The sequence below is a fragment of the Zingiber officinale genome, chromosome 5B (genome assembly GCF_018446385.1).
Source record: "Zingiber officinale cultivar Zhangliang chromosome 5B, Zo_v1.1, whole genome shotgun sequence".
Classification (NCBI taxonomy): Eukaryota; Viridiplantae; Streptophyta; class Magnoliopsida; order Zingiberales; family Zingiberaceae; genus Zingiber; species Zingiber officinale.
In genome coordinates, this window is record NC_055995.1 from 20,708,051 (window position 1) to 20,734,776 (window position 26,726).

General features: G+C 38.3%; 1 protein-coding gene across 1 annotated transcript; it reads right to left on the reverse strand.

The window, feature by feature from the left end:
* Positions 1-5,227: 5,227 nt before the first annotated feature.
* On the reverse strand, positions 5,228-7,150 carry LOC121984223 (aldehyde oxidase GLOX-like). Its single transcript, XM_042537050.1, has one exon. The coding sequence runs from the start codon at positions 6,933-6,935 to the stop codon at positions 5,280-5,282; it is 1,656 nt and encodes a 551-aa protein (XP_042392984.1). The 5' UTR covers positions 6,936-7,150; the 3' UTR covers positions 5,228-5,279.
* Between the last annotated feature and the right edge of the window lie 19,576 nt (positions 7,151-26,726).

The window sequence follows — 26,726 nt, forward strand, 5'->3', positions numbered from 1 at the left end:
GTATTTTCCAGAATTTTTGGAGATTTTTTCGGGAATTTTTCGGAGCTCGTACGGACGAGTTGACGGGGATAAGAACGGGGCCCGGGAAAAGCCTGTTTAGGCTACACGATTTAAGTGAGGAAAAGTTTATTTTTATATTCTTTTTTTTTCTTTTTCCTTTATTTCCTCTCATTGTCGCCGATTCCCTCACTTCTCCCTCGCGCACCCTCACTTCCCTATTTCCCCGACGCCGCCGCACCCTCTCGAGCCCTAACCGCCGGCCCCGACGGTTCTCTCCTCTGCCGACGCCGGCGACCCTCCTCTCTGCCTTTGTTCTACAGCCGGCCGAACCCCGAACCTTGTTTTCCTCTTCTTTCCGTGTGCCCTAGTGCCGCCACCCGAGAACCCGCGCCTTCTCTCGACTGGTGGCAGCGCCGAGACGAAACCGAGCGCCGGCCACAGGTTCAACACCAGTCTCCGGTGCCTAGTTCATCCCTGTGTACTGCCGCTGTTGCTCTTTTGCACAGTACCGGCCAATTTCTTCTCTGCCGCCGGCGACTAGAGCCATCGCCGATCGCTCTGTGCCCTTCTACTTCTCTGCCGCCACTCTAACCGGAGCCGAGACCTTCTCACAGCAGTGCTGCCGGCCGGAAATCCTCTGTGCCCTAGTTGTGAGCATTTTTCTTCCTCCTCAGAGCAGTGGTGATACGGTATTGTGACAGAAAGGTAAGGGTTTAGGTCGTGATCTAGTGTTCTGTTCTTGTTCTATAGCTACTGTTGATCATAACATTAGATCGGTACCTTTTGGTTTTTCAGATCCTTGGTACAACAGATCGGCGATATTAGAGTTGCCCTATTCCAGCAGCCACTTTTTGTAGCAATCGACAGCACCTTTCCTGCCTGTTGAATTAAGGTAAGGATTAGGGTTTTGATATTTGTGGTAGATTATTGCTAGTTGAGTTAGCAATAATTAATAACTAGGTTTGGAAGTTATGTAATGGTGTAATTGGGGTTAACAAAACTAACCCTAACTGGTTAGTGGGTTAGAAATTCATTTAGCTATTTGTTTGTAATTAAATTAGCTAAACTGTGCGATTTAACACAGGACTTTGATTCGAGACGAGCATCTCGACGTCCGAGTTGGACCATTTCGATTGGAGGCGGGTACTTTGACTTATGTCTTTTGATATGCATGATAATATGTTTAACATATAACAGTAATTGTGTTACCTGTTTATTTCGGTTGGTCACTACATGATTAGTACATGTTGTTTGTTTATTTATTCTGCACTACATATTATCTACCTGATCACATATGCCTTAGGTAGTGACCTAACCACATGCTCTGTTATATTCTGGACCTAGGGTTTATTTGATACCCTCTTCGATTTGTGTACCTTCTATTTGATACGTCTTCTTGTGGTACACACTTTGTACCTATTTATATGGATCATGCCATGTTATTCATGAGATTGCCATGTTCAGTATCATGCATCATGATTGCATGCTGTGCGATTGTCGGCTCTACTTTGGTTGAGCTCATCGCCAGTTACATGTACTGCACACATCACCCATGGATTTGTATATCTGGCTGGTGTGTGGCGGTTCTGCTGTTTGGCTCCGTTGGTCAGGTGACTCAGCGTGGTAGCCGGCAGTCAGTTCCGCTCTGTTTGGCTCCGTTGGCATTTAGGGTAGCAGCGTGGTAGCCGGCAGATGGTGGACTTTGTTTGGCTCCGTTGGTCAGGAGACTCAGCGTGGTAGCCGGTAGAGATACCTCCCGTCATCGTGTACCGGAGATGAGAGCATTGAACTCCCCATTTATGATTTGGGGTCACAGGACAGGAGTACTCCGACAGATCCCGCTTACTCGGTCATTGCCAGGAGCATTGATTTCAGAGTACGGGTTGACATATGCATTTATTGCATTTTATTTGCTTGTGATTGCTGCACTTATATGCTGCATTTGTTTGGATGCATTGATTGACATGCATACAGGATTATGACTCACTCGGTCTGACGACCTGTTACCTTTATACTTTGATCCGGTCAGTACAGTTATCTTCTGATTTCATTTCAGTTGCATTTATCCTCCTCATATTCAGGAGACTGTACGCATGATTAGTGTTGTCTGTTATTTGTTTTATTATGCATATCAGTTGTACCTGCTGAGTGTTGGACTCACCCCGCCTCCATTGTTGATATTTTCAGGTTGAGGCTGTCTGGAGCAGTTCCAGTCGCTGGCCCCCCATCTGCACGTAGAGCTAGTTCTCTACTAGGTTGTTATTTGCTTTATTTTGGTTTTTCATCCATCAGACTATGTGTTAGTTTTGTTTTGAATTTTATTTATGGATATTGTACGGATTGTTACCGTTTGATGGACTTTTGGATGGTTTGGTTTTTATTCTACTATATGCCTGCCTGGACGGCAGAAGAGGTGAGTTCGATGGATTTGAGTTTTACGAGTGTAGTGGAGTAGGGTGGATTTCGAGTCAGAGTCCTACTATTATTGATTACTGTTATTAACTGCGTGGTTGTGACAGCCAGAGGCTGGATATCTTTATTAACTGCGTGGTGTTTGTCTTTTATTTTTGTTATCATTCCAGCCGCCTGTGGCTGAAGTATATGTGATATGTAGAAAGTTTCATATTGTCCGCCGTACAGGGGAGATGCTGCCGAAATTTCTTCGGACAGAGACTCCTCTGGGGCGTGACAGTCGTAGTGACTATAAGAGTTTACTAATAATAAAAAAAGAATTTTATCAAATCTTGAGTTGTTTGAAAGTAAGTTCAATCAACATGGATAGTTAAGAGGTCTTAAGTGGACTTGTAAAAATATATGTTGGATGGATAAGTTTATTATTGTAGCCAATCAAGTTGATTGAACTAGATCAAACTTGATTAAGTTACTAAGAAGATATATTTACAATCTTAGCAATTAAGTTGCCTAAATAGGATTGAGTTGACTATAATGGATTAGGTTGACTAATATAGATATGAGTCAACTGAAATAGATCAAAGTTGACTAAAAATGTAATTTGCTAGTAGATAAATTTGCAATCTTATTCAATTAAATTATTGTGATGAATTTTAGTCAATTGATCATGTATTGAATCGACTGGAGAATAGTTGTGTGAAACTATTCTAAGCTCAATTTGAAAGATATAAATAGATGGGCTAAGTGGAATTTGACAACAAGACTACAAGATCTCAAAATCCTTCTTCTTCAAGTACTCTTGTTGAAACTCCTTAAGAATTGATAATCTTAAAGCTCTTGTAAGGCTTCTTATTCTTATAAGTTTTCCTTTTGGTAGCTATTTTTTATATTAAAATGTGTGAAGTTTATTCACCTCTTGAAAAAGAATTGTTTTAGTAAAAAATTTAAAGAACTATTCACCTATCCACTGGATAGTAGCGAGTAAAATAAGAGCATTTGAACACTACATTAAATTTTTGTACTTGCATTGTCCTTATTGTATTTTCACTGCATATCTCTATCTATCTTTATGATACAAGAGTAGTCGATTTGTTTTAATTTTTTTAACTCCCCGACTATTTACCTTCTCTTCTATTCGCACTTAAAGCAACATTGCTCTAAAAGATTTGACCACTGACAAAGCCAAGGTCTTTATAATAGAAGAAAGTGCTTTAATACCTTTTTAACAAGTAACTGTTGGTCCTGAGGTAGGAAGATGAATAGTACTAAAAAGAAGTTAGAAAATTCTTTTACTATTTGAACTTAGCAGGATACGATATTAGTAAAAATAGATAACTAATATAAAAATAACAATTTAACAAAAAAGTAAAAAGACAAAAAGATTTACTTGATTACGACCATGATGGTTGTTAATCTAAGACAATGAAAAAACTTCACTAGTAAAAGCTCCTTCGATGAAGACGGAAAGTCTCTTACGCACTTTGACAAACTCAGAAATTACTAGGAAAATAAATACAATTGTTGATATTTAATTTTTAACTCCAGGGGTTTTTTTATAGCCTCCTGGAAGTTGTTACTGTTGTGCTGAAGTGGTTTGGAAGCGCCTCGGATAAGGTGGAGGCGTCTTCAGTGTGAATAAAATTTTAGTCGAACTCCAACAGTTAGCTAACAACTCTGGTCGATGGGAGGCGTCTCGATTGATCCAGGGCGCCTCCAAGGGAGGCACGAGGACGCCTCCATGATCCAGCAAGATGTCTCCTTCTTGAGGCGTGAGGGCGTCTCTATGCTTCTTTGAGATGCCTTCACTCCGAGGCTGGCAAATCTAAAGTCAATTTTAGAGTTGACTTTTTTGAACTTCTTTCATGTGGATGTATGCTCCGGTCATCCGGTGTAGAGCTCATCGGAATCCAACTCCGAATTTCTTTTCAAGTAGGCTTCCTTTCGATGTAGAGCTCATCGGAATCCAACTCCAACTTTCTCTTCAAGTAGGCTTCCTTTCGGCTTCTCGTCCCTCGAACTTTCTGTTATGCATCCTTCTCGTCTACTGATGTATTCTTTTGTAACTTTTTGTCTCTCAGATATCGAATCCGTCATATATATATATATATATATACTGGACAAATCTCTATCTTATGGTGGATCACCTACCAATTGAGCGATGTATGCCACCATACCTTTTGGAGCATTTAAAACATTTGCATCCTAAATTCTTCCTCTACTTGGGAAATGACAGAGATCATGTGCAAGGCAAGGTTCATTGGATCATATAATCTCCTAAAAAACACGGTCAATCCCACAAAAGTATATTAATGTTGATGCTCATACAAGCTTATTACTTATTGTTGAGCTAGAAACTTAATCTTTCTTAGAAGATAATAAGAATACCATTGTTTGGAGGAACAAATTATCACTTTGGATTGTCCTTGTGAGGTGGATCAATTCTTATTTGATATAGCTATTTGTGAAAGTATTTTACGATTAAGAAGCAATTTCTTTGGGTACAAATTATGTATTAATCTACTATAGTCCCTCTTTTGCCTATCTTTATGTGGATGAGAGGAAGCCAAAGCTCTATTTTTTTTTTTTGGTTGAGTATTGGTTCGAATAAGTATCAAATGAGCCCCAACTTGATGCAAAAAAACAAATTTTTGTGAAGCTAGCAATGACTATGAAAGAATAACAATAAGAATGTGCCAAAGATACAAATACAATAAAAGGTATACTTTTTAAAATTTTAATTTCATTTTTAAAATATTTTTTTAGAGAAAGCATTTAAAATGAAATATATTTTTTTAATAAATATTAAACAGAGGTGTCTTTTTAAGTAGCTAATTATTGAGTTGTTCAATTTTTTATTCAGCACGCTTCTAAAGTAACAGCTGGACCCACCGAGCCACGCTGGGCACGCCCTGGTTCACGGCGAAAGTCATGTAGTACCCTGGCGGCGCCACCCTTCCATCTGGTGGCGCCTTACACACGACTCTGTATCTATAGGGCGCCCCGCCTTCTGCCACTGCAACCGTCGACGACACGGACAGCCTTACCATTCTCTGCCCTTGCGAGAAGGAATGTGTGGCAAAGGGTGCGCTCAGCAGGTTCATCTCCATCTGCCCCACCAGAGGCAGCGCCGTCTCCACCACCACCTCGAAGTCGTCCCCGTACCACGCCTTCTCCGGAGACGACTTGATAGACGGCCGTAGACCGTCCTTGTCGGCCGCCAGGTACTCGGGTGAGAACGCTTCCAGCCGGAGCTCCGTAGGGAAGGCCCCTTCAAAGCGGTAGAAGTAGTGGGGGTTGCTCCCCGCCACTAGGACGCGGCCGTCGGCCAGGAGATTGGCCGTGGAATGGTACATCCGAGGGATTTCGGTTGGGGTCAGCACCATGAACCGCGTGCCGGTGGGTTGGTCGGGCCGGTAAACGACCGGATTCAGGCAGGGGTTAGAGCCCATTTCGTAGCCCTGCGAACCGGCCTGCGCGCCATTGATGATGAGGACTTCCCCGTTGGGCAGCATCACCATGTCCCCCATTACCCTCGGGAACGGCATCTCCTCCAGGGCCCAGGCGGCGTCAGGGTCGGTGGCCGCGATCCGGCCGCACGTGGTGGAGGCTGGCGCGTCGGTCTGCCGGTGGAGGAACGTCTCGTACTGAGCGCCACCGCATACCACCACCTCTGCCCTCGCGTAGCCGCCAGTAGCTTCGAGGGGCAGCATGACAGAAGAGCCGCCGGATGGGTAGTTCCTTGGCCCTCCGTCGAGTACCGGATACTCGCGGACCACGTCGCCGGTGTCTACGTCGTAGAGGATGGAGCGGACGTTGGCGAAAACGAAGAGGCGGCCATCGGGAAGGAGGTGGACGAAGGGGTAGAGGTTGTCCATCTGGGCATCCCTGGTGGCGTCGAGAAAGGGGAAGGGGCGCAAGGCTCGGGAAGGAGGGTAGAACTCCATGGAAGGAGCTGCGCGGCCACCAATGATGACCACGGAGCCGTCGGGAAGTATCTGGTTGGTGGCATACCACCTACCGTCGGCGAGGCGTGGCGATTCGAGTTCCATCCAGTCGCATTGGCCGTCGTCGAAGGAGCAGGGGGAGAAGGCGCGGAGCTTGCGGAGACCGTCGAGGTCGCCGCCTGACTGGAGGAGAGTGCCGTTGGGGAGAAACTGGCCGGAGGAGCACCAGGTGTCGGTGAGGATGGAGAGTGGGCGGAGGCGGCGGGTGGAGGGGTCAAAGAGGGCGGAGTGAGCAGAGCAGTCCTGGCCTCCGGCGGGGAGGAACGTGTCTGTGGAGTCGACGCGGCAGCGGCCGCGAGGGAGTAGGAGGCGGGAGGGGCCGATGTCAGTGCGGTCGAGGAGGACGACGTTGCCGAACCGGGTCACGGCGGTGTGCATGGAGGCGATGCCGGCGTTCTCCAGCACCACCTCCCACGTGCCGGGCAGCTGCTGCGCGCAGCTAAATCGGCATGCGAAGAAATGGAAGCAGATGAGCAAGAAGACGCCTTGGGCAGCTCCAGTGTTGGTCGGAGCAGCCATCGTCCGATTGAAGTGAGTAGTGCCGGGGACTGTTTAATTCTCGAACACTAATAGCGGCGTAATCAGATCAAAGACGGAATATGTAATAAATTATTGACGAAATTGAAGTGCAGAAATCGCTGTCTCGAAGCTAAAAGGTGGAATTCGATGAGGTAGATCTGTGGAAGTTAACTAATGACGGCTGACAGGAGAAAATGGAAAGGAAGAGAGGTGTGCCAATTAATGAGCTAGGTTCCATTAAGCAGGGACATTGAAAGGGAGGGGTGGCCTGCCGTTTTGGCGTTTGCAGCGGACTTTCCGATTACGTTGATGACTTGATGTCCTATCCACAAGAGATGGCCGCGAGTGAGTGTCTCACGGCGTCCAGAGCCACAGCCACAGCCACAGCCGGACCGATGACGAGGCGGCTGCTGCTGCGATGTGATAGAGATATGATCAGACGGTGAATCGCTGCGTTCGAGTTAGACCCGACCCCGGGCCGGGTCTGGCCCGGACCCGGCCCGGGCCCGTAACCGGGTCAACGGGCCGGTTGCCCGTTGACCCGGTTCGCCGGGTCGAACTGGAACCGGCCCGGCAAGTTGCCGGGCCGGTTCCGGTTCATTGGATGTAAAACCGGCGAACCGCCGGTTAACCGGCGGGTTGAACCGGCGGTTCAGCCGCAGAATTTTTTTTTTTTTTTTTTTTAAACGGCTTGAACCGCCGGTTAACCGGCGGTTCGTAGCCGTTGGGGGGGTTTTTTAGGGTTTTTTTTTCTACGGTTAGGATCATTTGACCGTTTTTTGATCAATGGCTATGATTTAGTGTCCGTTACTATCAAAACTCTATAAATAGAGAGCTTATTTCATCATTTTTCACACACATCTTCTCTACTCTTAATCTCATTTTCGTATTCTCTAATCTCTACACGCTTTCATTTTCAATTACAATGGAAGGAGGCCGCGGAGGTGCATCATCTCGAGCTCGGAAGGGAAAGCAAATAATGAATCCGCCGGAGGAGGACCCCAACATTCAATCCACAGATGATGAGATCGAGCATCTTCCGAATCCGACACCCGACACACAAGGAAATACCTCTAAGGTTTGGGAACTTCCTCCTCTAAAATCTTCTATTTTTACTAAACATTTTGAGAAGGTCACTCTTCCTCGAGAAATGTACGCAATGTTGATGTTTCGTTACAATAGTTTAAGCTAGGCATTAAATGTGATCTAACATAAGTATGGACTGAACAGATACAAACACAATTATCAAGATTTTCTTCAACTAGCGGTAGTACTGATTCCGGTTTATTTTATATTCGGATAATAAATTAAGAGAATTATTAGCTAAATTTGTTTCCGTAGAACATCTTTCTTTTAGTTTTGGATCTAAATGCACATTTGAAGATTTTGTAAAGAATCTCTTAATCCTTGTGCTAAACGTGTTCCTAGGACTACACTTACTCGTATAATTAAAAAATTAGTAAAACAAGGAAAAAGAATTTAATTGATGAATTTAGTAAATTAGATAATAAAGTTTCTTTATGTTCCGATATTTGGAGTGATCATTGGCAAACACATTCGTATATGGGTGTGACTTGCCATTGGATCGATAACTCTTGGAATCTCCAAAAAGATTATTAGCTTATAGAGTTTTGATGAATCACATAATGCTCATAATATCGCACAATTATTATGTTTAATTTTAGAAGAATATGGTTTAACTCATAAAATATTTTCAATATCATTAGATAATGCTAGTTCTAATACCGCTTGTATAGATGATCTAAAATTTGTTTGTCAACCTATTATTGGAGGTTTATTTTTTCATATTCGTTGTGTATGCCATGTTTTAAATTTATGTGTTCAAGATGGTTTAAAAATTTTAGAAAGTTATATTAAACCAATTAGAATTGTAATTTCTTATTTATGGTCTCATCCATCTATAATAAAACAATGGGGTAGGTTTTGTAAAATTAATGGAATGAGACCTAAAAAATTTCCACGTGATGTACCAACACGTTGGAATTCAGCATATCAATTATTACAAGATTCATTTCAATATAAAGAATTATTATGTTCATTTTGCACAAAACACTAATGCTAATATATATTTATTTTCACAACAATGGAATATTTGTAGTAGTATTTGTGAAATTTTAAAAGTATTTAATGATGCAACCGAACAACTTTCCGGTGTTTATTATCCCACTGCTCAATTAGTTTTAGAAAATTTTTCTAATATAGTATTAGTTTTAAATGAACATATTAATAATGAATCTTTATCTCCTTGCATCTTAGCTATGAAAACTAAATGGGAAAAATATTTTTATTTAATTCCTGAAATTTATTTAATTGCATTTGCTTTAGATCCTAGATTTAAATTAGAAGTTTTACAAGAAATGTTAACTTTATATTATGATGCTTTAATTCCAATTAAAGATTCTTCTTTCCCTGATCCAGCTAATATTATATATAATGTTAGAATTTATTTATATGATATTTATAATCAATATTATGCAAAATATGAAACACAAATTAATATTTCTGAAATTCAACAAACTACTAGTAGTAATTTAAAACTTACAAAAGCACAACTCTTATTAAAAGAACGGACAAAACGTCCACGGGGATCCTCAAGTTCCACACAGGAACTTGAGAATTATTTTACGACTTCTTTTGATTTTAATGAAGCAGATAGCGAAAACTTCAATATCTTAAAGTGGTGGTCACAGAAGGCTCAAAGCTTTCCCGTTCTCTCCGTGATCGCAAAAGAAATTTTAGCTTGTCCAGTGTCAACTGTTGCTGTGGAGCAGACGTTCAGTGCCGGCGGCAACATATTAGATGAACGACGATCAACTTTGTCTCCTGACTCATTGGAAGCCCAAGCATTACTGGACGATTGGACCAGAGCGGAGAAAAGAATCCAAGGAATGCAACTTTCAGATGACGAAGTTGAAGATTTTGATACTGAAGGAACAAATACGACAGGAACAGGAAATGGAAGTGAATGAAAATGTAAAAGGATAAAAATGTAAAAGAACTACGTGGGCTTTGATTCCCCTAAAGGGATACGTAGGCAACTTAAATAAGTGCAAGCCCTTTTTTTAATAAATTTTAATTTCTAATTTTTAATGTTTAATGTTTAATTTTTAATTTTTAATTTTTAATTTTTATTAACATATTAATCTTGAACCGTGACGAACCGTGACGAACCGTGAACCGAACCGTGAACCGGCGGTTCTGAACCGTGAACCGTAACCGTCTTGGGCGGTTAAGGTTAAGGGTCGACCTGCCTGGAACCGTCGAACCGGCGGTTCCGAACCGTCGAACCGTCGGTTCCGAACCGTGGTCAGGTCTAGTTCGAGTGCCCACGCAGTCGAAGCATCTCCCACGTGTTGGTGGTGGTCGGTTGCAGGCTTGCAGTAAAGGTGATTACGTTCTTCGTGTTCCGTCCGACGGGAAATCAATTAAAGGATGAATTTATAATCCGTATTATATAAAGGACTTATCTTGAACTTCTCATTCTACGTTTTTTGATAATTTAATTTTTTTTTATCATTTTTTTCCTTTACTTTTCTCTTATTTTTTTCTTTCTCCTATGTATACTACTTCTCTCATTTTCTTTCTTTCTTTTTAGCATACCTACTTAACATATGAATAATATTTTATAAGATTTAATTAATTTTTTTATAATATTTTAATAAAATAAATAATGGATAATATATTTAAATTTCTTACACCCTCATAAATCTATCGAAATTGAAATGGATGTAATCGGATTTCTCTAAGTCCATCAGTGAATTTCGATCAAAACCTACTGATAGACATAGAAATCTCATATTACACCCATTTTAGTTCCTGTAGATTTCTGAGATCACAAGGAGTTCGAATATGCTATCCCTTATTTATTTCGACTTTTCAAAGATGCTAACATGCAATAAGAAAGAATCATCAAAAATCTTCAGGTTGGGCCTGATATGAAATCATATCAGGTCAACGTGCAACCCCAAAAATCTACAGGAACTGAAATGCATGTAATATGAGATCTCCAGGTCCATTAGTAGATTTTGATCGAAATTTACTTATGGATCTAGAGAGCTCCGATTGTATCTATTTCAATTCCTATTGATTTCTGATATTGGAGAGAGTTCAAATATGCTATTCATTGTTTATTTCAATTTTTCAGAGATTTTAAAAATATAATAAAGAAGAATTGCTAAAAATTTCTACGTTGGACCTGATATGTAATCATATCAGACCCACATTAGACCTATTGTGATTACATATCAGACCCAATTTGTTTTGTTTTTGATGATTATATTTCCTTCTTAATACTGAGAAGCAGCTGCTTCATTTGCCAATACTTCCTTCGCTGTCAATATCAGGCCCGAAGTGAAAATTGATTTTTCACTTCCCGAGAATATTGGCAAATGAAGTAGCTCCACCAAGCATTCATTGGTCATTCATAGTGAGCAATGTTGCTTCTTACAAGCCAAACAGACTTTACAGGGACGAGGAGTTGAGTTGTTCTGCTAATTGTATGATCATGGTTCCAAATGTTACCTCTAATTTCTCAACAATTGAAGGGCAAAGAACAATGTCTGACAAAAAAAACATGAGTAGGTTGAGTACCCTAACGAAGGAGACTTCACTTCACAACTTGCAAGTTTGGCAGAGAAACACAAGCATCATAAACAAGAAATCAGATTTTTTATAATGAGAAGCATATCTTGTACATGCAGGCTGAAGATTTAACGTATCATGCCCAACGTAGAAGATTTTAGTGATTATATTTTATCACATTTTAAAATCTTTGAAAAGTTAAAATAAATAATGAATATCATATTTGAACTCCTTGTAACTTTAGAAATTCATAGGAACTAAAATGAGTATAATCTGAGTTCTCTAGATCCATCAGTGGATTTTCGTCAAAACCCACTAATGGACCTAGAGATCTCAGATTGTACCCATTTAAGTTCTTATGAATTTCTGGGGTTGTAAAGAGTTCAAATATACTATCCATTATTTATTTTGACATCTCAAAAATGTTAAAATATAATAAGGAAGAATCAATAAAAATCTTCACATTAAACCTGATATGGAATCATATCAGACCCACTGAGAAGTAGTCGCTTTATTTGCCAATACTTCCTTCGCTGTCAATATTAGGTCTAAATTAATTTTTCACTTCCCGAGAGTATTGGTAAATGAAGCAGCTCCACCAAGCATTCATTGGCTTCCCCATTCATAGTGAGCAATGTTGCTTCTTACAAGCTAGACAGACTTTGTAGGGACAAGGAGTTGAGTTGTTTTGCTAATTGTATAATCGTGGTTCCAAATGTTACCTCTAATTTCTCAACAATTGAGGGGAAAAGTACAATGTCACATAAGAAAAGGCAAGAGTAGGCCGAGTGCAATTACCCTAATAAAGGAGACTTCACTTCGCAGCCTATAAGTTTGGCATAAAAACGCAAGCATCATAAACAAGAAACCAGATTTCTTTATAATGAGAAGCGGGTCTTGTACAAGCAGGCCAAAGATTTGATGAACCAATCAATAGTAAATTCTTGGTGGAGTTGCTTCATTTGCCAATACTCTCAGGAAGGTAAAATCAATACTGAGAAGGAAATATCATCATCAAAAAGAAAATAAGTTGGACTTGATATGGAATCATATCATACCCAATGTGGACATGATATAAAATAATATCAAACCCACGTTGAGCTTGATATGATTCCATATTGGGTCTGATATGATTCCATATCAGGTCCAATTTGAAAGTTTTTTATGAATTTTTTATTACATTTTAAAACCTCTATAAAGTTGAAATAAACAATACATAGTATATTTGAAGTACTTGTAACTTCAGAAATCCACATGAATTGAAATGGATGTAATCGGAGCTCTCTAGGTCTGATTACAGTTAGATTGTCAGATTACAGTTATTTCAGTTACCCACTTATGGACCTAGAGATCTCAAATTATATTCATTTTAGTTCCTGTGAATTTCTAGGGTTGCAAGGAGTTCAAATATACTATCCATTGTTTATTTTAGTTTCTACAAATGTATTGAAATATTATAAAAAATTAACTAAATCTTATAAATGTTATCTATACGATGGCAAAAAGGTGAATACACACGGCCCCAGCGCTCCCGCCAATAATGTTATCTATATTGGCAAAAGGTGGAACCGTCACCCTAGCGGCCCCCTGGCCCCGGACCCACAAGATTCCAGAGGGAGTAAATCATGATTAATGCTGGGCAGGAAAGGTGACTGGGGGTAACAATGTTATCTATATGAAATTGTATGTATATGAGAGAGGAAAAAGAAGAGAGAGAAAAATGATAAAAAAAAGAAAAATAACAATAAAAATCAGATTGTCAGCCGGATAAAATGAAAAGTCCACTTTAAAAAAATATACTTTTTGATAAATACAAAAATAATATACACTTTTTTATAAATTTAGAAACTTAAATGCTGTTTGGTAAATTGCCTAATTGATTAAGAAGTCAGAGGATTTCTTTTCCCTCCCAAAATATGCACAATTTTTATTCTATTTATCCCCTAGGTAATAAGTCTGTCATTCTCATGCTCATTAGAGGTAGTTCGTGGTACCAGTGATGATGTCAACGTTTCAAAATGGCATCACTAATATTTTTTTATCTATGTTTTATTTATTTTTTCTAAAGGTATATTTTGATCTTCCAAAATACTTTATAAATTTAAGCCAATCTTTTATTGGCCTATGTAAAATAATTAGATTTAGCCATTTAACTAGGTTAGTCTATCCCTCCAAATCTATTTCAATAATAGTTACTTTTAATTATTCATTCATAAACTAATAATCTAAAATTTAGAATATAGAACATAGAAATCCTCATTGGTAAATCAATGGAGGTAATAGATATCATAATCAAGAAAAGAATTAGTATTTTGTGTGTACAATATGCAAAATAGGTAGGCGAGAAAATAAAGATGATAGAGAACTCGAGTTTTAGGTTATTATACATAGGTAAAAGTAAAGCAAAAATTAGAGTGAGTATTATTGTATATAGTTCATTAAAAGATGAAGTTATAAGAGTAGTTAGAAAAATAGATAGAATTATAGCACTTAAGATAATAGCGATGACAAAAAATTATGAATATAATTAGTGTATATGCACCACAAGTAGAATTAGATAAAGCTATCAAATCAAGTTTTTGGAATGACTTTGACGAAGTATTATAAAATGTTCGGCCAAATAAAATAATTTTAAAAGGAGGTGATCTAAATGGGTATGTCGGAGTGAAAAATGAGGAATATGAGAGGGTACATGGGTGTTATAGGTTTGGAAGGAGAAATGAAAAAGGGAAAACTATATTAGATTTTACGATAACATATGATCTTATATTAGTAAATATATTTTTTAAGAAAAGAGAATAACACTTAGTTATGTTCAAAAGTGGGAATAATAAATCACAAATTGACTTTCTTATGGTTAGGAAGAAGGATAGAAAAATTTGTAAAAATTGCAAGGTCATCCCTAGAGAAAACTTAATTATCCAACATAGGTTAGTAGTGTTGGATATATACTTCAAACATATTATCAATAAAAAGAAAATGTATATGACTCCTAGAATTAAATGGTGGAAGTTAAAGGATAAGAAGCAAAACATATTTAAGGAGAAGGTAGGAGTATAAGTATTAGGTGTCAAACGACTCTTAAGCGATTATACAAAATGCTTAATCGCTTAATGTCATTGTAATCGATTATCAAACCCTAATTTCTAAATCTAAGTCTAGGATTTATTTACCCAACATCTGATCAATCGTGACCTGTTGAGACTCATCTTTCCCTAGCATCCGGTCAACCTTGATCTGCTGGGACTTCTTCGCCAAGTGTTTGATCAATCCTTTGATCTACTTTTACTTTTCTTCTCGTGCCAAGTGTCCGGTCAATCCTTTGACCCACTTAAACATTTCTCCTTGTGCTAAGTCTAGTCAATCCTTTGACCCAGTTAGACTTTTCTCGTATAAAGTGTCTGATCAATCCTTTGACCCACTTGGACTTTCTAATCACCAAATGTCTGATCAATCATTGATCCATTTAAACTTTCATCTGTCTGGCTTCACTCACCAGGACTTCCTCACTACCTACCTTCACTCACTATGACTTTTCACCTGACTTCACTCACCAGGACTTTTCATCACCTAACTTCATTCGCTAGGATTTTTAATTGCTTGGCTTAACTTACCAGAGCTTTTCATACCAAGTGTCCAATCAACTCTGACCCACTTGGATTTTATCTTCTGCCAACCTTCTAATTGGGCTTGCCCTTGTCTAACCTCCAGTTAGGACTTCCCAGTCAAGTATCCGATCAACCTTGACCTACTTGACTTTTCTTCACATAAAACTAATCAAACCTTGACCAGAAGGGAATTACTTCAACAATCTCCCTAAACGGACAATTGTACCTGCAATCTTCATATATTGTCAAACATCAAAACTCAAACATCAAGACTCAAGCTTAGTCAAACTGGTCAATCTTGAGTTAGAAAAATGACACCAACAGTATCAGAGTCTGACCGTGCTTCGACATAATCTTAAAAAATATTTTATAAGTCATATTTGGTAATAATTTATTTTCTAGATTTTTTTATTTTTATTATAGATTTTTATTTTTGGAAAATTTCCTAATTTATTAGGAAATTCTATTTTTAGAAAGTTTCTTAAAAAATTTGAAAAAAATGGTTTTGGAAATACTATGAAAAAATAAATTTAGTCATAATTTATTTTCAGGATTTTTTTTTCAATGTTTATTAAGAATTTCCATTTATGGGAAAGTTTCCTAATTTGTTAGACAATACCATTTTCGAAAAAATTCTTAATAATTTAGAAAATTTCGGTTTTAGAAATATTCTGTAAAATAAATTTAGTAATACTTTTTAAATTTTTTTCTATTTTTATTACTAATTTTTATTTTTTTTAGAAAGTTTCTTAATTTGTTAGAAAATTTCATTTTTAAAAAGTTTCTTTAAAATTTAAAAATTTATTTTTTAAAAATAGTCTATAAAATAAATTTAGAAAATTCAAATTTTGAAAATATTCTAAATTTATTAATAAAAATTATAATTTTAGAAATTTTCCTAATTATTAGGAAATTTCTAATTTTAAAAATTTTCTAAAATAAATTTGAAAATTTTCAAAATTGAAAGTTTCTATTTTAATTAAGGAATTCTAATTATATATTTCTTAATTTGCTAGAAAATTTAAATTTAGGAAAATGTTTTCTAATTAATTGAATTTTCTTAATAGAGAATTACTTCTTAAGTAAAATATGTAATTAAAATTTTGAAATTTGTTTCCTAATTTAATTAAAGAAATCTTGATTTGCGAAATCATATTTTAAGACTTATTTTATTTTTGGATACTATTATGACAACTATGAAATTATTCACGTTGTACTTGCATGTCATGTAGATGTATTATATGTATATCATCATTTTGCCATGCGTGTGATTTGTTATGTCATTCATGTCATGCATGTGATGTGTTATATCATTTAATATGTCATGCATGCGATGCGACATATCATTTATGTCATGCATGTGATGTCATATAGATAGATCATATGTGTAACGACCGCACTTCTTAACCCTGACCCAAGACACGGACGTTACTCCTTTCATACTACTAAGGACATTATTGTATGTACACTGTTGGGTTTAGAGATCTACTCTGAACTTGTTTCGACTGTTAAGTCGTGTTTTGGGAGCGAAATAGAGCTAAGATGAAGTTTAGAACTGCTTGAGAATCTGAGCCGTGTGGTGATGACCGACCGTGTAGCCTTACTAAGCGTTTGGGCACGATCGTGTGTCCCACACGACCATGTAAGGCCCTCCCTGCTGGAGCAAGGCACGACCGTGTGGCTTCCACACGGCCGTGCCACCTTGGCCGTAACGAAGAGGGGCATGGCCGTGTGGCTTACACGACCGTGTCACCTCGGTTGAGTCAAAGGGGTGCACGACTGTGTCATTTTGCCCGAGGAGGAGAGGTGCATGGCCGTGTGTGACACACGACCGTGCAACCTTTCCAGAGACTAAGCCTTGCATGGCCGTGTGTGGCACACAGTCGTGCAACTTTTCCAGAGACTAAACCTTGCATGGCAGTGTGTGGCACACGACCGTGTAACTTTTCTAGAGACTAAACCTTGCATGGCCGTGTGTGGCACACTGCCGTGCAACCCTGGCCGAGAGGAAGAGGGTTGGGGTGGTGTGACTCCACACGACCATGTCACGGTCGTGTGGGGGTCACGCCCTGCACCCAAAAAGGAGTGGTTCTCCCCCTTTGCACTCCTTCTTGACTTAACACTTTATCCCACAACCTTAGGGAGAATATTTGACACTTAAACTACTACCAAACCACAAATTCATTGTACACCATTCTTAATAGTACTTTTACACTAAGCGGAGATAAGAACATATGTCCATCAGCACCAAAATCTAACATGGTCAGATACTAGCAAATTCCAAGATCGCTTCCCACTGTTCTGTCACCCCTACCATCAAACATTGCACCTGCTGCCCCTTCTTACTCTAGCTTTCCCTTATCTTTATCTGTAGTATAAGGAAATGCAACTATAAGCAAAAGCTTAGTAAGTACCATCTACTCACAAAACTACGCATAAAAGAGAACATGCCTTTTTATTGTAAAACTACTTGGAAAGAGAACAACAAACATGCACTTGAGAATAGTTCACGCTAAAACATATGCTTTGTAAATATGCACATGATATGTATTTTTAAACAGTTTTAAAATGCTAAACACCAACTTAAACCTTGCTAGTAATGTAATGGAACAAAAATCCTGACATATTATAGAGTTCACCAACACTACACTTTATAACTCAAGTTCTCCACTTAATGATGGTTTCACTTCAACAAACCAATGCACTTTGAAAACTTTATCATACATATTAGTGAACATAATAATCAACTTTCTTGGGCCCGGCAATGTACCACTTGCGCGCATCCTTAATAAAATCCGAGGTAGCTAATCCTGAACCTATTAAGGTACCACTAGGCGAACTTATGTCTAGGGGCAATCTAGGAGCCCATCCCATGGACCTTGTGTCCAGTACATGACATTTTAAAGTAAAATACTTTCTTCTACTCAGTACTTTCTTATAATTGCACTTGTTGTCATTTCGACAAACACCGTTTACCTTGTTGACAAGTATCACAAGTTGAATTTTCAATAACTTTTAATTTAGGCAGACCTCTAACTAAACTATTTTGACTCACTTTTGAAATGAGTCTAGTATAAGTGTGACTCAGTCTCTTGTGCCATAACTCAGTTTCCTCTTGTTTTGTCAATAGCCACTCTTGTGAAGAGGTAGGTAGGTCTATTGTATCAATGTTCTTTTTCCTAATTCTCTTAAGTGTGATTTCAGGATTATTAATATTCTTAATTATGCATTCATTTTTTGAAAAAGTGACTAAGTATCCTGAGTCACATAACTGGCTAATACTAAGTAGATTGAAACTAAATTGTTCAACTAATAACATTTTTCGAATATAAAAAATCAGAATTTAATTGGATATTACCTATTCCGATTACCTTAAGGGTTCCGTTGTTGCCGAACGCAACCGACCCTAGGTTCTTGAGTTTCAGTTTAGTGAATTTCAGTCTGTCTCCAGTCATGTGCCTGGAGCATCCACTATCTAGCATCCATTGATCCAATTCTTTATGTTCCTACATAAAATATTTGATTTGGGTCAATTTGACGGATTTAGAAGATAGTTTGATTGAAATTAACTTAATGTTCCATCTCACCCAATCTAGATGATCAACCATGGTATTCCTATGGGTGTTTGTGAGATGGTTTATTAAGTTAATTAGTTTAAGTTAATTAATTAGATTTTAGTTAATTATAAAGTTAATTAAGTTATTAAATTGATTGATTAGAAATTATTGAGTTAATTTATTTTAGTTTATGAGGTTGATTAATTTAATTTATTAGTTACGTCGATTAGTTAAGTTAATTAATTAGATTAAATTATTAAGTTAATTAATTAGATTTAGATAATTAATTAGATTAAATTTTAAGTTAATTAATTAAATTATTAAGTTAATTAATTAGATTAAATTATTAAGTTAATTAATTGGATTTAGTTAATTAATTAGATTAAATTTTAAGTTAATTAATTAGATTAAATTATTAAGTTAATTAATTGGATTTAGATAATTAATTAGATTAAATTTTAAGTTAATTGATTAAATTAAATTATTAAGTTCATTAAATGGATTTAGATAATTAATTAGATTAAATCATTAAGTTAATTAATTGGATTTAGATAATTAATTAGATTAAATTTTAAGTTAATTAATTAGATTAAATTATTAAGTTAATTAATTAATTGGATTAAATTATTAAGTTAAATTTGACTAAGTTTAACCTAGATCCATCTCACCCGATTCTAAGTTATCAATCAGGGAATCTTAAGTAGCTTTGTGAGATGATTATCTTAATTTAGATTATTTCTAAGGATTAATTTACATTTGAGTTAAACTTAGGTTTTCCAATTGGTTAATTAAATATACATTTCGAAGATTGACTCCCAAGCTATGGCGAGACACTAGGCCTTCTTGGGTATGAGATCATCCACCACTTCTAGACAGAGCCTTTCAAAGAAAATATATATTTAATTTACCTTTTGAAACTCCTAGGTTTAACTAAACAAGTGTAAATTACTCCTAGGTCCTTAATCTATCCTAGTCTAAACATGTTTATTACAAGAAAAAAATAAACAAGCATCAAGCAATTTTTATCTATTTATAAAGATAGTTTTTCTATTGGCCCCCCTGGATCATAGCCTCGATATGGTCTATCAAGGTAATGTACTTGATCCTTGGGGACCCAATATTGACCAAGTCCAACTTGATTGACCAAGTTGGACTTAGGTACCCATGCTTGGACTATCTTTCTATTCGGTCTATTAACAAATGATAAATAAGACCGATATTTCTTTTTAGTTTTAAATCATAGTCCGGATCGATTGTATACGACTTTCTATTTTCCAAGAATCAAGTTAAAATTCTTGGAACCTAGTGTAAATCATTCCAATGCAGTTTTCAAATCCTTAACTTGAATTTTCAGGCTGAAATTCTATTCCTCAAGTTTTTGGACTTGAGTTGAGGTTCTAGTCTGAACAGGATCAGCCAAGGATTCGGTATTAGTCACTTCTTTAAGGGATGTTACTTCCTTTAGAAGCGACTTGATCCGAACATTAGACTTCGCTAGTTTACGCATTAAGTAATTTATTAAATTATATAAATGAAATGTACTTACAGAGGGGTTCGGTCCTTTGGAAGCAGATACGGATCCGTGGCTTCTCTCGGGCTTAGCTTCCGATTCGTCCACGCTTCCGGATTCATTGATTTGGTCCCGGGCCGTCATTGCCAGGAAACTCGTCTATTCGAGTTCTTCACTGCCAGACTCTTCCAAAGAATACTCATCCTAAGTTGCTTTCAGGGCCTTCTTCATTCTTGGTTTCTTCACATCTTTCTGGTTTGGGCAGTTGGCCTTGATGTGCCCCTTTTGGTTGCATCCGTAGCACGTCACCTCGAACTTCACCTTTGGTTGAAGACCCTCTTCTTTTTGTAGAGTTTCCTCACCAGGTTGACAAGTTCGGCCGTGAGCTCATCGTCGTTGTCGTTCGAATCTGGTTCTTCTTCCGACTCCAGTTCGGTTCTGCGCCTTCTTCTTGTACCTGCAACCAAAGCTATACCCTTTTCAGCTGGACATGCATTAGTCTGCTTATGTAATTCAAATTCAGAAAAAAGTTCATCTAACTTTATTGACGAGAGATCCTTGGATACCTTGTAAGCATCTACCATGGATGCCCACAAGGTATTCCTAGGAAAGACGTTGAGTGCATACCTTATAATGTCCTTATTCTCCACCCTTTGGCCGATTGCGTGGAGTCCGTTCAATAGGTCTTGTATGCGAGCGTGCAGTTGGCTTACCGTTTCATTTTTCTATAATTTAATGTTATATAGTTTATTTAAAATGAGGTCTCTCTTGCTTACCTTTGTGTCTGATGTACCCTCGTGTAGTTCGATCAGCTTTTGTCACAACTCCTTTGCACTTGAGAAAGGTTCTACTCTGTTGAGTTCCTCCTTTGTCAGGCCACACTGGAGGGTGCAGGTCACTTTGACATTTGCTTCTACCTTCTTGATTAGGGTTGCATCCCAGTTCTCGCAAGGTATCAGTTTGTCGATGCCGTCAGTTGGAAGTTCGAGTCCAGTTTTGACGATCATCCAGACTTCAAAATGAGTCTAGAGATACGCCTCCATCCGACCCTTCCAGTAACCGAAGTCGTCTCCGGTGAAGAGTGGTGGGCGAATGGTTCTATAACCTTCTTGGAGAGCCATTGAAGATCTAGCACGAAAGGACGAAAAAGAAACATGTCCCAGGACTTGATCCTGGATTAGCAGTGCGGTTTAAAAGAAGAATATTACGCGATCTCGAGTGGTATTGCACCAACTTTATGAAAAAAAATTCGATTATGAAAAATCTGATCAGAAGGCGGCAAAAATACCGACTCCGATCGACTCCGAAAAATTGAAATCACCACGAAAAAAATACTTGATTGGTGGTTGCACCAAATCAAAGCGACCCCGCTCTGATACCAATTGTTGGATCGAGAAGCACTAGGGGGGGGGTGAATTGTGCTCGTGGCTTTCACTTGACGTAATCGAAAACTCGACGAGTAACGCAGCAGAATAATATAAAATGCATGCACACAGAAAGACCCAAGTATTTTTACTTGGTTCGGAGCCTTGGGCGACTCCTTCTCCAAGGCCCACGCTCGTTGAGCATTTACTTTGGGCAATCACTATAATATCGTGAAAGAGTACAATTATGAATAAGTAAAGCTAAAAATTAAACAATACCGACAACCGAATTAAGAAATTGAAGCTCCAGGTCGTCGAGGACTTGTAACAACACTTCTGGGTCGCCTTGTTAGCAGCACACAAGAGTCAGAACACCTGAGAATTGTTGATCCAAGGCTACTAGTCGAGACCCCTCATAAGGGGCTGTTGGAGGCGCCTCAAAGCCCCTTGAGGGTGCCTCCATTCGCTGAGTCAACCGCGCATGGATAAGCTGAGAAGTAGTTTTCGTCTATCCTCTTGAAGGCGCCTCCATACACCTTGAAGGCACCTCCAATGATGTCCGAGGCGCCTCAAGCCACCATGAGGGCGCCTCCAGCTCTCCTGCGCGCAAACTCTTCTCCTTTGCACCCGAGGCGCCTCAAGCTCCATGAGAGCACCTCAGGTACTGTTCATCCGAGGCTAATCTCGCTCCTTTGTCTCTTCAAAACATGTTAGTTCACAAACCAACCACATATCCTATAACACAAAGTTAGCACACACAATAAACATAATAATATGGAAGTTTAACAGTCACAGATTGTCTGGTTCTGACTTCGAATTTCTGATCGAAAACCTTAGGTCGAACCGACGCCTACTGTTCCCTGTTCTGGGGAACGCATCCTCACCTACTCCACTCAGGAGATCATACCTAATGCCAGTCTGATCCTCCAGACCTACTGAACTTTCTGCCTAGGGTTTCCACCCCTTAGGACCTAGGGTTACCACCCCCTAGGGTTTTCTGCCACCTAGGGTTACCACCCTTTAGAACCTAAGGTTACCCCCTCCCCCTTTGGATTTCCACCACCTAGGGTTACCACTCCCTAGGACCTAAGGTTGCCGCCCCTTAGGGTTTCCCTCCACCTAGGGTTACCACCTCCTAGGGTTTTCCACCTGCCTAATCGCAGTTAGGACTTTCCTGAAAAATCTCATTCACACATGTTAGATAACAAAATAATTTAACTTTGAATCTCTTTGCCATTATCAAAACTTGGATTCGATCGTCGGATTCTTCCTGCACCAACATTAAACACCTTATTAAATATGCATTCAATGAGTAGCTCATGCATGGAAGATCAAGGACAACATGTGGCTTAAAAACACAAGATCAATAACCAGAATTCTTGGATTACAATATAATCAAACAAAAAAACGTATGGAATCAAAACACAAGAAATCAGACCAGTCTTTGGCTATTTCTAGTTACTCTATTTCCCGTCTTAGTAAACTAAAAACAATAAATCAGACTAGTATTTGTCATCAAAACATAATTCTTCGATTATAATATAATCAACAAAAAAAGTTTTTGATGGCTAATTCTCGTCGAGTGAAAGCTTCTCTAACACTTGAGCAAAGGAAATAGACCAAATCAAAACCAAAGCCAAGGTAAATCTTCTCTAACACTGGATTCACTGAAAGAAAACGCACATCAAGTTAAATACAAATAACAAGGATAGAAATGTTTAACCTTAAATTGTAGGAAAAGCATACCTCAGAAGGAGGGAGGTCCTTTCCATTTCCATAAACAAAAACTTGTGTTTGTTACCTCAGATAATTTATACCTGCAACTATTATTTCAACAAGTGAAGTTAACTAAATACAAACAACAAAATCTTTTCTATGTTTGAATTTTGAAAAAGTATGCATTCTGAAACAATTTTTATTCTAAAAAAAAATTATCAGACTCAAAGCAATTCCAAATGACAGTATGCATTCTGGAAAAAAAAAATTAGTCAATTCTTAAAAAGAAGAAGAAGAATTATCAAAGCAATTCTAGTATAGATAGAGGGAGAGGGTTAACAAAACTGTTGAAGTCAGTGAAAATAATTATAAATAAAATGCTTATCCAATTATATATAACGAGCAGTCAAGACATTACACATACAATTACCCAATTATAAAAGAATAATATGATGCACACAACTCTAATGACAATTCATTTAAATGATAGTGGATCTGCAACAAGGTGTATTTTGATATGACTACTGATGCACGAGTATATTGAGTTAATAATTTAAAGGTTTTCTTTTTTATAGATCTGGAGTATGCAGTAATGGAGTTGGTTTAAAATAATTCCTCGGGTGCAAGTTCTACTTGTTTCTAGAAAACTTTTGCACATTACTAGTTAATTAAATATGCAAGCTCCCCCGACAAACTTGCCAAGCGAAGATACTACAACAGTATGCACCAAACCAAATAACAAACCCCTCAATACAAGAAATATACTAAGCCAATCAAATATATAAACAAAGAAAATAGATGAATACCAACCATAGATAATTACAACATCCTAGCGCATGTTATTAGTGAAGACGCTGGAATTCGGTTCTATTTAAATTTCTCTGTACAAAAATTGTACAAGTACATAACTTTTCCTAGCAACCCGCATGTTCGATCAGATATGTGTTTGATCAATCAAGCAAGTTCTTGACGGATTAAAGCACACCTTGATCGAAGTACAAGATCGCTGGCCTCTTGTATTGATATTCAAAATCGATACAAAGAAAAACTAAAAGAATTACGCAGCGGAATCAAAGAACTAGTTGTACCTTTCCTTTGTAGCTAATCTTGATCTTCTGCTGTATTCCTCTTCTCTTCTTGGATGTCGTGTGGGCGACGATCTACCAAGACAAAAACCACCCTTCTTCTTTTCTTTGTTTCCAAAACGCCGACCACCAAAAGGAGGCTCTAGGATGAGCGCTCTCTCCTCTTCTTCCTCTCCTCCAAGCCGCCGGCCCTAAGGTGGAGTTGGAAGAGATTTATGCCGTTGGCCCTAAGGTGGAGAAGGAGAACCTTGTGCCGCTAGCCTTAAGGTGGAGAAGGAGAACCTTGTGCCGCTGACCCTAAGCAAGAGAGAAGGAGAGCCTTGTGCCACCGGCCCTAAGCAAGAGAGAAGGAGAACCTTGTGCTGTCGGCCCTAAGCAAGAGAGTTGTGGAAAACTTATGTTTAGGGGGCGCCACCTCCCCTTTTATAACCCTTGCCGTCGGTTACAAAGAAAGAAAAATAATAGAATTCTATTTAGAAAAAATCTCTCATTTTATAACCGAATTCTGTTGGGGTGGATGCGAGGCTTTATATAGAGTCTACAACAGAGACCTAGAGGAGAAATTAGTTTAGGCCTCCTGATGGGCTTGGGCTTCCTGTGTTCGGCCTGAACACCCAACTCAAGTCCATCAATAATAACGCATATCACTAAAGGGTTATTATTAAACTACCGCACCAACCTCATATTACAATATGGGCTCCTTCTTATCATGAGTGCGTTAATTTCCCTGTGTTTAAGATATCGTATGTCCGTTAATTAATTGAGTTACTGACAACCCAATTAATTAACATTTTAATTCAAGAGTAGTACCACTCAACTTTATTATCATGTCAGACTAAGTCCACCTGCAGGATTTACTTGATAATCCTTATGAGATCCTCAAGGGGACATCATCAGCCTAAATAATTAGGACACAGATTCCTTCTATAATCAACAACACACCATATAAACAGTACTATTTCCCAACTCATCGGGCTTATTGATTTAACGAATAAATCTCACCCATTGATAAGTTAAAGAAATAAATATTAAGTATATGTGCTTGTTATTATATAGGGATTAAGAGGGTGCACATCCATAATAACAGAGGTTCTGTTCTTTTATGTAGTCAGTACAAATCAAACAACCTCAAACGGTCCTGCTCAATACACACATAGTGTACTAGTGTAATTTTATAGTCAAGATAGACTAATACCAAATTATACCACAACCGTTCCAATGATTTATCCCAATCCATCTTGGTTGTGAGCTACTATTTATAATTTATAAGGAACCGATAACATGATCTTCTGTATGACACCACACACCATGTTATCTACAATATAAATTAAATGGACAACTTCATGTAGTCATCTAGTTTCCTGGAACCCCTGCAATGAATTACAGACATGATCAATGGCTCCTGTATCTACACACCAGGTATCGGTAGATAACACTGCTAAACATGTTTCAACAACTGATGAATAAGATATACCTTTATTGTTCTCCTTTCTGCGAGGACAATCCACCTTCCAATGTCCAAACTGCTTGCATGTGAAGCACTTTCCCTTCGGCTTCTTCACACCTACCTGCGGCCCAATCCCTTGAGGTCAAATCACTTTCTTTGCTGAACCAACTTGTTTCTTCTTCTTCTTTCTGCCTTTCGTCTTAGAGGCAGAAACGTTTTCAGCAATGTGAACTTGAGAACTTTGACGAAATAGCCCTTCTGCCGCTTGGAGTTCTGTCAGAAGTTCCGCCAACGAATAAACCCTTTTGTTCATGTAGTAGTTCAGGCAGAACTGCTCAAAACTCTTGGGCAGCGTTTGGAGAATGATATCAACTTAGGTTTCCCCATCGATTTCAGCTCCAAGACTTCCATCTCATTCAAATGAGCCATCATCTTGAAGATATGATCCCTTAAGAGTGTCCCCTCAGTCATGGTGGTCGTCATTAAGTTTCTTATGGCCTCCTGCCTGACAACCCGATTCTGGTGTCCGAAGAGTTCCTTGACATTGAGCATCATGTCATAGGCAGTGGGTAGAGCCTGATCTGATGTTGCAACACATTTGACATAGAAGCTAAAATGCAACACCGCGCCATCTCATCTACCTTGACTCATTCCCTATGTCTCTCTATCTCCTCTTCACTAGAATCCTTATCAGGCACGCTAGGACAGACCTCAAGAAGTACGAACTTGTATTCTTCAACAGTTAAGACAATGCCCAAGTTCCGTTTCCAATCAGTATAATTTGGACCAGTAAGTTTTTTTTCTTTTAAAATAACAGCAAGAGAATTGAAAGCCATTTTGAAATCCTGAGAATCACGAAATAAAATATTTGGCCAAAACTTTAGAATTTAAAATAATATTGA

Excerpts from the sequence above, each read along its gene's own strand:
- LOC121984223 (XM_042537050.1), bottom strand. The coding sequence starts at position 6,935 with ATGGCTGCTCCGACCAACACTGGAGCTGCCCAAGGCGTCTTCTTGCTC.